The sequence below is a fragment of the Myotis myotis genome, unplaced genomic scaffold, assembly GCF_014108235.1.
Source record: "Myotis myotis isolate mMyoMyo1 unplaced genomic scaffold, mMyoMyo1.p scaffold_m19_p_17, whole genome shotgun sequence".
Lineage (NCBI taxonomy): Eukaryota > Metazoa > Chordata > Mammalia > Chiroptera > Vespertilionidae > Myotis > Myotis myotis.
Genome location: NW_023416321.1, coordinates 43,509,939 through 43,524,590, shown reverse-complemented (window position 1 = coordinate 43,524,590; position 14,652 = coordinate 43,509,939). Strand labels below are relative to the sequence as shown.

The window sequence follows — 14,652 nt, the reverse complement described above, 5'->3', positions numbered from 1 at the left end:
TAAACAATGAATTTATTTTTAATATGTGTCCCAATTATTATATTTTATCTGGCAACCCAAAGACTGTAGCAATTTTCAGAGAAATTTTGTTAACTGAAATCCCTAATTGGTGGAATTATTATTTGTTATTATTGCTTTGCAATAGTAATTCATATTCTTATAAAAAGACAAAGTAAGTAGAAAAACAGTATAGTAACTATAGTAACATAATGGTATGTTTCCCTGTGCATAGAATTCTGTTTTATCATTTGTTTTGTCTTAGAAAATACATGGTTGTCTTCAGAAGATCCTATAGGTACAATTCATAAAAGAGTTAAAATAATAGTAATGATTGCTTTGTAATATGCCATTTCCCCCCGTTCTTCCTTAGAAAGCAACATCTCTCCAGGTTTGCTAAGATCTCCCTAGGCAACTGAAGGCACTCAGAGCAGATTATCTGCTCTAATTTCTTCTTCCTTTTCACTCACTCACTCTAAGATTCCTTCTCCAGCAACCAGCCATTCCCTTCTCAGGGAACTCCATTCCCTATTTCTGCCTGGCCCCCTTTCTTCTTTTTGTCTCTTGTGGATTTGCACTTAAGATCTCAGCTCTCCTGGGCCAGGGGTAGGGCGTGGGCTCTGGTCCAATCATGAAAATGCACGTCTGGCCGTCCTCTCATCCCTGAGTACTCCCTTGCAAACCAGAGTCTGATCAGAAAAGCAAAGCTCTGCCCCCACTCCCAACCCTACCCAAGACACTAACAGAATTCTGCCTGGATGTGCCCGGTCTGCTCGCTGCTCAAAGCCATCCCATATACATCTCAGCATCTCCGAAACCCTAGACACCATCAGTCTGGAGCAGTCAGCAGTTGAAAAAGGTCCTCCCTGATCCTTCTCTTGACACGAAGAATAATAAGGAGAAGGTTTCCCTTCATACAACCCCTGGGATTATAAAGCCAAAGGAAACAGAGAAAATGCAAGTAAAATACCAGGCCCTACAGGCTGGAGGCAGCTGAGAAAGAGACAAAAGTTGCAAGTTGGCCTTCCAAGCCCTACCATGCCTTGGGGGTCCAGGAAGTCGTGGCAGGACTCTGAGAAGACCCTGCGCATCTCCTGAAATTCGTGGTCCATTTGCTGGACCTGCTGACTCAGGGCGTTGCCTCTGATGCCACTGAACTCGAGCTTCTGCAGGCTGTGAAAGTCCAATGTCGTCTTCAGAAGGTCCTACAGGGACGATTCACAAGAGGTAAAATAATAATGATGATGATGACAACAGTGGGTAATGCTCACATTAGGATGGAAAGAGCAAGATCATATGGGGGTGGTGGGTTGCTTAGGAAAATGCGAAGCCTGATTCGTGTTGTAACCATTATTATTCGATTGGGCTCATATACATAACTTGGTTAAACTTGATAACGAAGCAGAGAAAGTACAGATAAATAAAACTCACACACACAAAAAAGGTCAATTTTATGCTTTAGCTTTTCTGTGTTTTCTAATAAATAATAAATTATAATAATAATATTTACATGATTGTTGTAATTTTTAAAAAATCAATTTAAAAAAATCAATTTCAAATGGGCCATGTCATCTGGTTCTGGAATGAAGCTATCTTAGGGGATATTGACTGGAAAGCAAGTCCCTCAAATAGTTCCGAGGACAAGCCCAGAGGAGACACCAATGGGCTCAGTAACCACTGCCAAGGAAATCAATGGCAATGCCCTGGCCCAGCATATGTAACACGGTGCACATGTAGCGCTGGGCAACAGGGACAACTACTTGGCACCTCTGTGTTGGGTTTCTTCAACTGTAACAGACAACACTAGTGGGAGGTAAGTCAGCCTATGCAGGCTCAGGACGATGCCAGTACACACACAGTAAGAGTGTGTCACTGTCACTGTTGTTCACATGGCAGTGCCCCAGCTGTGCTCAGAATTGAGTGACAGGTGGACAACACAACCCAGAGCCTTGGGGTGGAGCCCCCCTGGGTCCATGGAAGCCTCTGCTAGGACAGGAGCCTCCAGAACACAACCAACATGACAGACTGTGGTATTGACCTCATGAACACTGGCCTGAAATCACAAAACCTTCAAACCAAGATGTTTTCCCATCACCACCTCCTGCCTGCGTGCATATCTGTCCAACAGGAAAGGGGGAAATAACAAGTACCTTTGTGTGATTTTGGCAAACATTTGGTGTGGATCCCTGGCAGGGGGTCTTCTACCCTGAGGAAGCTTGAGAGACAAGAAGAGGGAGCACTACGTCATGATGTTGAAAACCCGGCAGGTCCTGGTTCCACTCTAGGAAATTCCCACAGCCAATGGCCACTGCTCCGGGTTGACCCATCAGACTGGAAGGAGGCGGCCCAGCTCCTTTTTCTCGCCGGGACACCAAGTCCAGCAGCAGCAACAGGCATTGGGAAGTGGTGAGCAGTCTGACTTTCTCCACGTTGCCAGCATCTAGCAACCTTTTCTTGCTCACCTGTGCTCAGGCACGGCTGTCAGCAAGCAGCCGAAGTGGGAGAGGAGAGAAGAGGAAAGAACCAACCACGGAAAGAAAGGCCTGCCCCTGAAGCAGGGGTCTTGCCAGCAAAGATGGGGCGGGGGGGCGGGGGGCAGCCTTCATTCTACAACACCTTCAACTTTATGCACTGGGAGGAAAACAGAAATGAATGGGACTTAAATGAAATGGACTTGAATGTTAATTACATGTCAGTGCTATAGGAGAAGCATATTTGTACTGTGGAATGTCACCTGGGTACCCATTTTCACAATTCTGTGGATGTCAATTCCAATATTTAGGAAATATCCTCTAACCATTTTAAAAGACTGATGCATCGTGATATGTTTGATTGCATCAGAAAACTAGATTATAATTTTGTTACACTATTTTATTTCTCCAGAATACTTGAAGTATGATCTTGGATGGTCATGAAGGTATTTCATGACAGACATTAGATAAATATTTATTTAATCATTCTGTTTTCTAGAAAAACTCTGATCACCAAAAACAATGGACATTTAAATTGCTTAATTTAACAAACACATGATAGGCAACACATTTATTTGGAATTCAGTTCAAAGTCTCAGACCTATTCTTACTTCCCTATTAAAAGAGCCCCCAATTTTCACTCTACCATTCCCCCCAATCTCTCTCCCCTCACCCTTCATAAACTTTCTTCAGAGTTTTCGTCACCCTTTGGAATTATAATATGCTACTTGGCATTATTATATTATATTATATTATTTTTTTTATTTTGTGCATCTTTCTCAGTGAGTTATAAATGCCCAGAGGTACCCGTTATCTTCAGATGTTGAGAAATATTTGTTAAATGAATGAATATATGACTTTTGACCTTTGACTTACCTACAGCCCCTCCAGGAGAAGGAGAATCTAAGAAATATGAACACAGAAGCAATTGAGAAAATTAGACAAGAAAGGAGAGTTACAAAGCAAGGCTGACCGGTGTCTTTAAATGCTCGCAGGGCCTTGATCAAGTGCGATGCAGAACCTGATGGTCCTGCTCTAGGGGCAGATCGAAGGCAAATGAGCACAAAGAGCAGATTTGTCCTCAACTAGCAAGTTGAACTTCTAAAATGTCTTATATTTTCCCTACAGAAAATGGCAATTTCATGTGGTTTCTCTCAATAAAACAAAACCATCTAATGCTTAGAAAAGTCCAACTATAGAATGGGCTGCTAAGAGAGGGACTGAGCTTTCCATCTTGTTGGATTTTAGACATTTGGTGTCAGAGGATTAGAGCAGGTTCCTGATCTGGCAGGAATTGTCTTGCAGTCATAGAGACATATTTATCACACTGACTGTGACTATATCTTTGATTCATAAAATATTTCAATGTAGCTCTTTTCACCATTTATTTAAAGGTCCCACCAGATAGATAAAAGGCAAGTTAAACAAATAAGAGGTTTAAATGATAATTTTTAACTACCCATTCTTTCATCGCAGTAGTAAACACATGAAGTTCGTTATGTCATATTCAGGCTGAAAGGGTCAAGTTCAGGGGGAGAATATGCAGCACCAGGGGGAAAGCCCAGGACAGGATCCAAAATGCTGGGTTCACATAGCCCTGGCCTTTCATTTAGTAGCCATGTAGTACTAAAGCAAGACACGACTTTTCTAAGCCTCACTCCCTAACCTAAGCGTTCCCCAATACCTAATTGGCTGTGGGGTTATGGAGTCACATGGACCGTGCCCTGGTAGGACTTGAATGAAGGGTAGCCACTGTAATTAGTTATGGTCACCCTGATGTCGTAGCTCAGGTTGCTGGATAAGGGACATGGAATGGCTGGTGCACAGGTGCTCTCTCCAGGTAGCACACAGAGCCTGGACCAGGCTGCTGGCTGGGCCGACTGGATCCTATTCTTGGGAAACCTGTGCACTTTGATGGAAGGTGGGAGAGGCCTCCAGTGGCTCTGGCCCTGAGGGGGAGAGCCGCACTGGGGATAATGGCAGGCCTCACAGACACAAGCCCGTCCTTGAAGGAAAGGTCACCCCACCTATCTTAAAAGAAATGTCTTCAGAATTCATTAAGGAGGAGCACAAAGCAGACATTCACAGATGAAAGTCTCAAAAGGTCATTGGGGAAGAGGCTGTTTTCTCTACCTGACGACAGCGGCCGCCCTTATGCAGCGAGTGGTCTCCTAGTGACCGCATGCTCGGGAGGGCTGAAAGGGAAGCCTGCCCAATTAGGCCTGCAAGGAGGCAGAGGGACCGGGTGCAGGAGGAGCAGGGAGGCGTGTATTAGGGCCGCTTACCACCTCTCCCTGCTAATCACCTGGCATGAAGCCCCAGCAGGAAGTCACTCTGCCTCCAGTAAATCGCAGCTTTGCAGACATGGCAGAATGAGAGAGATGAGGGCTCTCTCCAGCTCTTACTTCCTGCGCTGTGTGGAGGGGAGAGGCTGCAGCAGAAGCACAGGGCTCTGCAGCACCGACAGTCTTATGGCACAAACATGGGCTCAGTTTGGGGAGGTGCATGAGGGGGTGTGGATATGGTGTGTTTGGGGGCTAGGTGTGTGTTGTGTGTATTGTGTGTGTGTGCATGTTGCATATGTATATGCAGTGTATGTAAGTTGTATGATGTCAATGTGTAGTATATGTGTGGTATTTGTGTGGAATGTGACTGTGCAGTGTCTGTACTGTGTGTGTGCCTGTGCTATGTGTCTACTATGTGTGTACATGTGCTGTGTGTGCAGTATGTATGCATGCAGTGTATGTATGTGCAGTGCGTGTGTTGCATGTGCAGTGTGTGTACTGTACATGTACACAGTGTGCATGCATTTGGTGTGTGTTGTGTGAGCTGGGGCACCCAGCGGGAAGACAGGGTGAGGGCAGGAGTTAAAAGGCAGCTGAAAGACTCTCTTCCCCTCTGATTTTTGGCTGTTTGTTCAAATTAGAAAGATTTTATGTACTTTTGGGGTTTCCTTAGTAAATCGTAAAGTCCAATACGCCCCTTCCCTGGAATGTGAATTACAGTTTTACCCAAATGACTTATTTAGAAGCACGGCCTGACAATCATGTGGTAAACACAGAGTGTGCAAAGACAGAAGAGAGTGGATATGGCAGAATAAAGCCACAGAACCACTGTGGACCCTCAAAATGGGGGGATGGAGGGAAGCAGAGTTCTAAGACCTCCTGGGAGATATCCAAGTTGGAAAAAAGGGCAATTCTTGGAAACATATGCCCGAGTACGAATCCCAGCAGAACCTCTCTGAGCGTGTGGTGATGGGCAAGGCCTCACTGCACTCCTGGGTTACTGGAGGGGTCCTGATACCTTGATCTTATGATTGTGAGGGTGCAGGCTCTGGCATGATATAGGCTCTCGAAACATTTCTACTCTCCCTTTCCCTGCTCGGGGCTTAGCTCTCTAAGAGGTCAGCTCGGTCGTGGTGGTGAGGAGGAGGATGGTGATATCCAGAGAATGCAATTATACTCCACATGCTGCAGGCTGCTGACAAGTGCTCAGCAATACACCACACACACACACACACACACACACACACACACACACATACCAGCTCAGCCCACCTTCATTTTAACAGGCACCCAGAGGGGAAGAGTCGATCTGCACAATGAAACTTTCTTGTGCAAAAAAAAGCAACACAAATCAGAGGGGGAAATGTGAGAGAACGATGGAGATTAAAACCAGTCCTTCACAGCGTAACTCTGGATGTGAGCACGCAGATGTCATTTTATTAACTTAGCTTAGTGTATTTATTAATTGCAGCTACCCACGTCTCAGTGGCCAATACTGTACTAGAACAGCAAGATGAATATGGCTCGGTTCATGCTAATTCTTTCTGGAGAGCAGCAGATTAATCCCATTTCAAACAGGCATCGATCACAGAGGTACACAGAATGTTAACTAAAGGGCTACATGAAATCTGCTTGGAGATGATCGATAGCCTGCGTCCCGCTGCACTGAGCTGAGTAGGAGGAGGTGGGGGAGCCAGAGGCCAAGGGGCTGGGGCTGAGCAAATGACTCAAAGATGAAAAAGAAAGAGGAGAGGAAATACTACGACAGGGGGAAGGAGCAGCCACGGGAAATCATGGAAATTCAGGGTGAACAAGGAGCTAAAGGAAACACAAAAAGAGAGGGCTTGGAAAACGGAGAAGGGAGACAAGTGGAAAGGGAAGGGAGGGGGAAAAGAAAGGAAAAAAGGAAAGCCGTAAAGAAAAGAAATAGTAGACTTTGCCGTAAGAGCAAAGAAGTAAACCAGAGCAAAGGACGGAAGAGCTGGGACTGGAGGGAGCAGGAAGACTGAGCATGGAGACATTCGGGTCATCCTCTGCTTACAGGGGGCAACTGCCGTTCACCCACCTGCATCTGCGCCCTTGATCCAGAAAGGACAAGCAGCCAAGAGCCGGCCATGTGAGGGCAGTGGCTCCCGGAGACTGTGGCCCTGGCTTGTGCCTTTACTGGACAGACCCGCAGACTCAGGCCCTAATGTCAGAACAGTCAGAACAGCCGTCTGTGTGCAGAGGTGCGGCGCTGGCATGCGTGCATCTGCCTGAGGCCCCAGCCACGCCATTCCCAGCTGTGCTCAGCTCCACCCCCAGGGCTGCGGCAGGGCCGGAGGTGTGCCAGGCGGTGAGGCAGTTACTCCACCTGGTCAGCCAGGCCTGGGGCAGGTGGGAGCTGGAGGTCTGTCACCTCAGCTAAACAACAGCAAAGGGACAGATATGGACAGTGAGAGGAACACCGTGGGGGAGGGGAGGGGAGCTGCGCATCAAAAGCTGTGATGGGAATATTGCAGAAAAAGGAGGCATTTAGGATAAAGCCGGATATCGGTGACCTATACTTTCCATGGTCCCGATGAAGGATTTCAGGTGGGCCTTTCATAAGATCTAGCTTCTGGCTTTCTTGCTTAGACATTTTCTCTGTCTCTATGCTCTTCCTTCTCTTTCTCCCTCCCCGCCCACACGCCCCCCCCCCCCCCCCCCCGCCCTGTAAATTCCTAGTCCAGTTTCAAACTTTATTTCCTTTTCTTCTTACTACTTCCTCAGGCCCTGCCGCATTAGGGGTTCCTCTTTCTTGCTTCCTTGGATATCCTCCATGAATCTGCCTTCTCCTGTGCTACGGCTACTGATCTGAGGGCTTCTTACGGGCGAAACTGTATTTCAGTCATAATCGCATCCCTAGGGCCTGGCTCGATGCCTAGAGAACGGCAGTGTTGAATCAATGTTTTGGAAGTGAAATGAACAGATTCAATTTCATACTCTTATCCTCATAATCCCACAGTTTGTGCCACTCATCACAGCCTCTTCCCAACATATCCCCCCTCACCATCCCAAATCCCTGATAATCATAGCTGGAAACAGGACTTTAATTCTTTCTCAGTCTTTTTGTTTTTTTGGCTGTTGTTCCTAATCTTGAACTTGACCTTGGGTTTCTTAAATTTTAGAATAAGCATGTATTTCATTTTATTATGTCCACTGTCTTTTCCTCAAAGTTCAATTAGCAAATATAAGAGCTGTAAAGTGTTAAAAAGCCCTGTTAACCATATTAAATTCTGGGGATAAAAACTATCAAAAGGAAAAGCTTCATGTCTTCTCACCCTGGGCCTTAAACTAATATTCACATTAACTTTTAAAGAATTGGGCAAAGACACAGCTTTGGGCAAAAGTCACATTTCTTTTACACTGGGATTCACTAGTCATGCAGTTTCTGGAGCCACCCTGGGGGTGAAAGAGTGAAGGGCAAGTTCAAAGTAGTAGCTTTGTGGGAGTGGCCAGCTGCATCCAGTTCGGCTCACCTGCATTTTGCACATTGAACTTTTTATCAAGAGTTTATTTGAAACAAAGTTTAAAGATTATGGGCAATTTGAAAATCAAATGAATTAGCTGACTGATTCCCTGGGCCTTCTTCCTAAGTGAGTCTATGATTAGAGCTGCCTAAACTCCTAATAGAACCACTGCTACCTGGTGATCGATCCAAATGATCAATCCAAATATGTATTGAATCTTATTGTGGGTTCCTCCAACCAGAGGAAGGCTGGCCACCGTGCTGTGTTGGTCATTTTCCTATGCGCTTTCTGGATCCCCGCATGGAGCCGGGAGCCAGAGGTGGGTGGGCACACTCACCTGCACCACGAGCAGGCGTCTCAGGAAGCCATCCAATCGCACAAACACCAAAGAAGACTGGAAATCCCACGCCCTGACTTCCTGGCTCTCCTTGAAGTAAGTGTGGAGATCCTCCCTTCTGTCCTGAAACACCTGCTTGAAGAAGTTCAAGGTGTCCACAACCACTTGCAGTTTTCTCTGACTTTCTTCCACCTCGCTTTTCAGGAGGTCTTCTGGGCTGAGATAATCGGAGGCCTGGAACGCAAGCATTCGTGTCACGAAGCCTGGTTGCAAGTGTGGGACATCCCACAACTCTGCCAATTCCAACTCTGAATTGAACAATAGCCCAAGTATTTTTTAGAAGCATACTATAGGAAACATGTGACTCCGCCCTCAGTCCCACAGGTGGATTGGGACCTGGGTTCAAGCCAAAGAGTCAGCGATTGGCTTAGGTATGGGCAAGTGACCAATCAGAGACAAGGGAACACCATGAGTCTTTCGTGGGGCCAGCTGGGGCTGGGCAGGTATTATTTCCCACCTGTTCTTTTGTGACTTTTTCTGACTTTCTATGATGAGATAATTTGAGTGCAAGAATTCTCTGAACCATCATTATTTCCCTGTCTCTAATAGAATTGAACTTGGAAGGCTGTGAGGCTGAAGCTGTTGGCCAGCGGTCTTCACCACAGGGGTGATGGGGTGGGGGGAGGCGGGCGGGGCAGAAATAACTGGGTCCTGATGACACCACTATGACCTTGTGGTAAGCCAGGGCTGAAGCCAGACTTACTTTGGATTTTCAAGGTACATGAGCCAATAAATTACCTTTTTTTTGGTGGGCTTTCCTCACACTTTCAACCAAAAGAGTCCTGGCTGACAAACATGGAGTGACAGAAAAGTGCTGGTCTAAGGATCAAGCAATCTGTCTTTGGCCGGTGACCTTTGGTGACTTAGTTAAGTTCTTGGAGCTTTAGCCCACATCTTTAAATAATAATAATAATAATAATAATAATAATAATAAATTTAATGAGGCTCTCCCTGCCTACCTCACAGAGTTCATCTGAAAATGACCAGGATCATAAAGGTCACAGCAATTTGGAACTTGCAATGTGCCTCATAGATGTTAGGTATTATTAGCTCCTCTTTAAACCCATTCATTGTTTCCTCAGGGTCACAGCTCCTTAGAGGGAAATGAAGCCAATTTTGGGGGAAGATCACCCACACCTCCTTAAGGCTTCCCGTTCTAATCACTGACACACTCCTTGGGGCTTATGCTGGCCTGGTTGATGCTTCACGGGTCCCTAGAAAGGTAAAGCACACAGTTTGTGATCTTAAAAGCTGCTTCTCTGTAGCTCACAGACACCATATTCTTAGCATGTGCAGGGCATGCTGTAAGCCATGTATGCTCACATCAGAGCCTCATAGTCATCCGCTACCCTTTGAGATGGTCCTCTTGTTACCACTGCACAAAGAGGAAAGTGAGAGACAGAGCAGACGATCAACTTGGCCAGGTATACACTGCTAACAAGTGGTGACACAGGGTTTGGCACGGAGATGTCTGGCACCAGAGATGGTATTCCTAACTGTTGGGCTTCACTGCTGACTTAATATCAGTCTGGTCCCAGCCTGGTGTGGCTCAGTGGATAGAGCACTGGCCTGGGGACTGAAGGATCCCCAGTTTGATTCTGGTCAAGGGCACATGTCTGGGTTGTGGGTTCTATCCCCAGTAGGGGGCGTGCAGGAAGCAGCCGATCAATGATTCTCTCTCATCACTGATGTTTCTATCTCTCTCTCTCTCCCTCTCCTTTCCTCTCTGAAATCAATAAAAATATATTTTAAAAAATAAAGTGAAATAAATACCAGTCTGTGCACACAGATCATTAGGAGGCTGAAGTTCACCACCCCTGCCCTTCAGCAGACCCCGGGCTTTGGGCAGAGGGAAAGGAAGACCGGGTTGTAGCACTACTGAAAATGTCATTGTTGCTGGCTTGTGATTAGTAAAATAACTTGATTGGGAGAACCCTGTGGGTCATAATTGTTTCCCTGCCCTGAAAAATGCCCATTTACTCTTCTCTGTGACTCCATGCCACCCAGCCGCAGGGAGAGTCCGTGGGGACCCTGGGGGGACCAACCTGCTGGATGAGAAGGTTGCAGATCTCCTGGAGCAGCACAGTGAGCCGCCCCGGGGAGCAGTAGGACTTGCACGTGGCCCAAATCAGACAGACCACGTGGAGCAGAGGCCGCAGCTGCGGCTTCACCTCTGGGAACTCCACGGCCTCGAGGGCTTCCAGGTGGCGGCGGAGCGGCATCAGGTGCGTGTGGATGTCCTTCGCCTCCATCAGAGCTGGAAGGAACGAGAGAGTTACCCTCCCTGCCTGGAGCTCAGAGCCACCAAGTTGGAGCCCTGGTGCCTGGGAAGAGAAGGATCTGAACTTCTTACACCAAGAGAGCTGGGAGAAGGCTGATGAGAACTCCCTATTAGTCTATATTGTGCTTGTTCTTTCCCCTCCATGATACTGTTGCCTCCCGTTTTCCAAGGTTCTCCATTGTCCAATCAATTCCACTTCAGACAATCTTGTTCCCATGCATTTCCCTATATTCTTTTGCCCTCCTTCTTTATTTGCTACTCTTGTCCAATTCATACCCACCAATTCAGAAATATTTCCTCTCCTCTCCTCTCTTCAGTCCATCAGTGAGCCAATGCAAACCCCTGATCTAATAACAATAATACACATCAAATGCCTCTAAAATATTTTTATTTTTCAGAGGTCCCACCAAAATTTCTGACCAAGTCTCCACCTAACTCCTCTAACCAAAAGCTCTTTCCTTCCATCATCTGAATTGAGTTATATATTTCAAGGATTTTTATTTTTATAGCAGTGTTTACTATAACTGCATTTTTTCTAATTTCCTTTCTTTGTCATTATATACTCTACTACAAATAACTTTTTGAAGCTGACATGGGGAACCTAATCTTTTATAACAAAGACTAATGTGAACGATCATAGTCTCTGAATCTATTAATGTGAAAAATATATTTGGAGCTCAAAATAACCAACTCATAAATATAACTTTACTGCACGTTCTTTGATTTCAGAGCCCAAATTACAATCATTTGCATAGCTCCCTTATGATATTTCTCATGTCTGTGTATGACACTCAAATGTTTTCTGAGTTGACTCCCATTTTAACCTAAATAAAATCATATAAAATGAAAACTTCAAATCACTAACGTATATGGAAAACTGCTATTACCAAGAACAGTTACCTCTAACACATTTTATATATGCCTGTCCATATACCTCCCACAATAATTGTTCATACCAATAGTGGTACACAAGCCCCTTTTGAGGGACACCTGTATCATTTGTATTGAACTTAAATTGGGAACAACAATTGATTCCTCTGGGACACAAATCTCTCAGTGAAGCAATCAGCTGAAGCGGTACCTGTTCCCAGGCAGCTCTATGTGCTGCAGGGCAGACTCCGGGGTAACATTTTAGGGCGCAGAGGGACCTCAAAGACTAGCTACTTTTGCCAGTTCTTCTCTGCTACAGGGCACATGTCAGAAACTCCACCACTGGAACTTTCCCTCCTGGGGCTGAGCGGTTTCCAAACCCCACATCATGAGGAGAAGTGGGATGAGGGTTCCACCCTACATTACAGACACAGGACACGCCCCTCTTTAACGGAGCAAATACGCCTTAATTAGTTCTATGTTTTGGACTTACAAAGAAAATTGTCTTTAGGGAAAGAGTGCTAGTAGAGAAAAAGATGTTTGAAAGTCACTGCTTGGATTCAGCATAAATCACGTGAAACTGCGAATACCTTTCAAAGCACATTCTGACCTACAAGACTGAAGAGGTAGGAGGAGGTCTGGGAAGAGAAAGGAAAGAAGCAAAGAGCCCGGAAAAAATTTACCTGCTTCTAATTATAGACTTTGCTGGCTCTGCAATTTTGACAAGGGCCAATCTTGCCTGGTGCTCAGACGGCCAGGAAATTGCAGTCCCTCTGACAGTAGGAATGGAAAAAGCAGAATGGAGCCAGCAATGGAACAAAGACTTCTCAGGGGGCCAGGGCGAAGGGGCCTGAACCCCAGAGGTGAGAGATAACAGCGTGCATTGTACAGTGTGGCACAGCCAGCAGAACCCTTCCATCTCTACTCCCTCACGGCAGCCCGAGACAGTGGGCAGGAAGTGTGTGCACGATATCACGGCACGCACTAAAGCCCAGGGGGGTTAGGTGTCGTTCCCCAGGTCACAGAGTGGTGGAAATGCAAACAGCACAGGTCGCTGCTGTCCTGCTTCTAGATTTGGCATTGTCACACTAAGTTGTGTCAGGTTGAGGGTCGTAAGGACTTGAAGCTGCTGAAATCAGAGAGAGAAGATAGTTCGGCACTAAATAAAACATTCAAGGTAAACGTTTTTAGGAAAATACTTGCTGCGCCTCACCTGCTGCGACATCTCTGCACATGGCTTGGAAGGCTGGGAAGTAGCTGCTCTGAAGCTTGTCCAGGAGCCCCGCCATGCCCCTCACCTTTGTCGTTCTTAGTTGATCATAAATGTATTCCAGGTCCTCAGACCTGCAACGCCACGGAGGAGGGGAGTCCAGGTGAGCAAGGGGAAACTCAGTCCCACTGTGACCACCCAACCCCAGACAGAGAGCAGCGCTGCTCAGGGCGCTCCCCCAGAGGCTGGCTCCTGCCCAAGCAGCCAGGGCATCTGTTCCCAGGACAGCGAGGGCAAACGCCTGAGCAGGGAACATGGTTCAAAGGGGCAGCTCCGAGAAGCAACAGCAGGGGAACCTGCTGTGAACATCTGGTGGCTCCAGAGCTTGGCAGCTGGAGGTCATCAGCTCTTGCAGCGAGGTTTGGGGGGAAGGGGGGAGAGGTGTGTCAGAGTGAGGCTGCTGGAGAAGGGCCTGAGGCAGGTTCAGCAGAGTGGTCAGAAATCATTTCTCCCAACAGAAACCAGGCGAGAGCATGGGACATCTCAGCATGGTGGCACCAACAGGGCACCATACCTGGTCATGTGATATGGACACTCCCCACTCAATAGGACAGGGACATCTGCTTCAAACATCTGTCTCCTTTTGAGTAAAAGATTAATCAGCACAATGATGAATAGGAACAAGGAAATGGAGAGGTAGAGCGGGAATCGGCAGGAGCAATAATTAGGTCTTTCGGGGACTCTGGAGCTGGCACACAGTGGACGATGGGCTTTCTAGGCCTGCTAATGATTGGCTGGGACCTGCGAGAGGCTATTCTGCAGCCAACTGTCAAAACCCCTCTTTTTCTTCAGATTCTTACAAAAAGTGTGTGTATATAGCCTTGACTACCCAAGGAGAAAGGAGTACACAAGTAAAAATACACATAAAAGAGAGTTAATTTTACATGTGGCTGAAAAAACCTTTGAAGAAATGTCAGAAGGTATGCTGACTGCAGCTCACAAAAGAAGGGGTGACTATTGAACCCTAAGGAAAGGGTACATCTCCCAGAGCAGAGAAAACCTGTATGACCCAAACGACACTGAGCTGTCTGCTCTAGGGGAGATGAGAAACACATGGAGATGGGACCAGATTCCATGGCTGGCTCCCGCAGACCATCATCCTCTGTAAGACGTCTACCTGCTCGCCAAGGTGTGAGCATGTGCCTACCTGCTCTTCCAGAACTCCAACTCCACCCAGGGGGTGGGGTTTTCTCCTTGGAAGAGGGGCTGGGAAGACTCCTTGTTGAGGACCGCCTGCACCTGGCGACTCCACTGGATCACTGCAGACTCAATGGCATAGATGACGGACTTATCCATGGAATCCAAGCTGTGAAAGGCACAATAAATCTCCTGAAACATCGGAAATAACAAGGCGAGGTGGCCCGCAAACAAAATGCCAAATTTTTTAAAAACAGGTGGGGAATTCCATCTAGTCGAGGCATTCTTATCGCTTGTTGGACAATAGATTGATGGGTACTCAATTAGGAGCACACATCCTCTCCCCAGACAAAACACTTATTTATGCATGCATGCATGCATACACAATTATGCAAGACAGGGCCCACCAGCACTCTGAAGGCTAGTTTAAGAATTTTAAATTCTGTCAATACA

At 46.6% G+C, this 14,652-nt stretch overlaps 1 protein-coding gene across 1 annotated transcript in view; it reads right to left on the bottom strand.

The window, feature by feature from the left end:
* The window catches only part of DNAH9 (dynein axonemal heavy chain 9), a 351,242-nt gene that overhangs the window by 324,020 nt on the left and 12,570 nt on the right, over positions 1–14,652 (bottom strand). The window contains exons 3-7 of the mRNA XM_036342089.1: positions 14,210–14,368; positions 13,006–13,136; positions 10,687–10,898; positions 8,582–8,815; positions 1,035–1,202 (exon numbers count right to left, since the gene is read on the bottom strand). Of these exons, the coding sequence (XP_036197982.1) occupies positions 1,035–1,202; positions 8,582–8,815; positions 10,687–10,898; positions 13,006–13,136; positions 14,210–14,368 (904 nt within the window). The remainder of the gene's footprint in view (positions 1–1,034; positions 1,203–8,581; positions 8,816–10,686; positions 10,899–13,005; positions 13,137–14,209; positions 14,369–14,652) is intronic.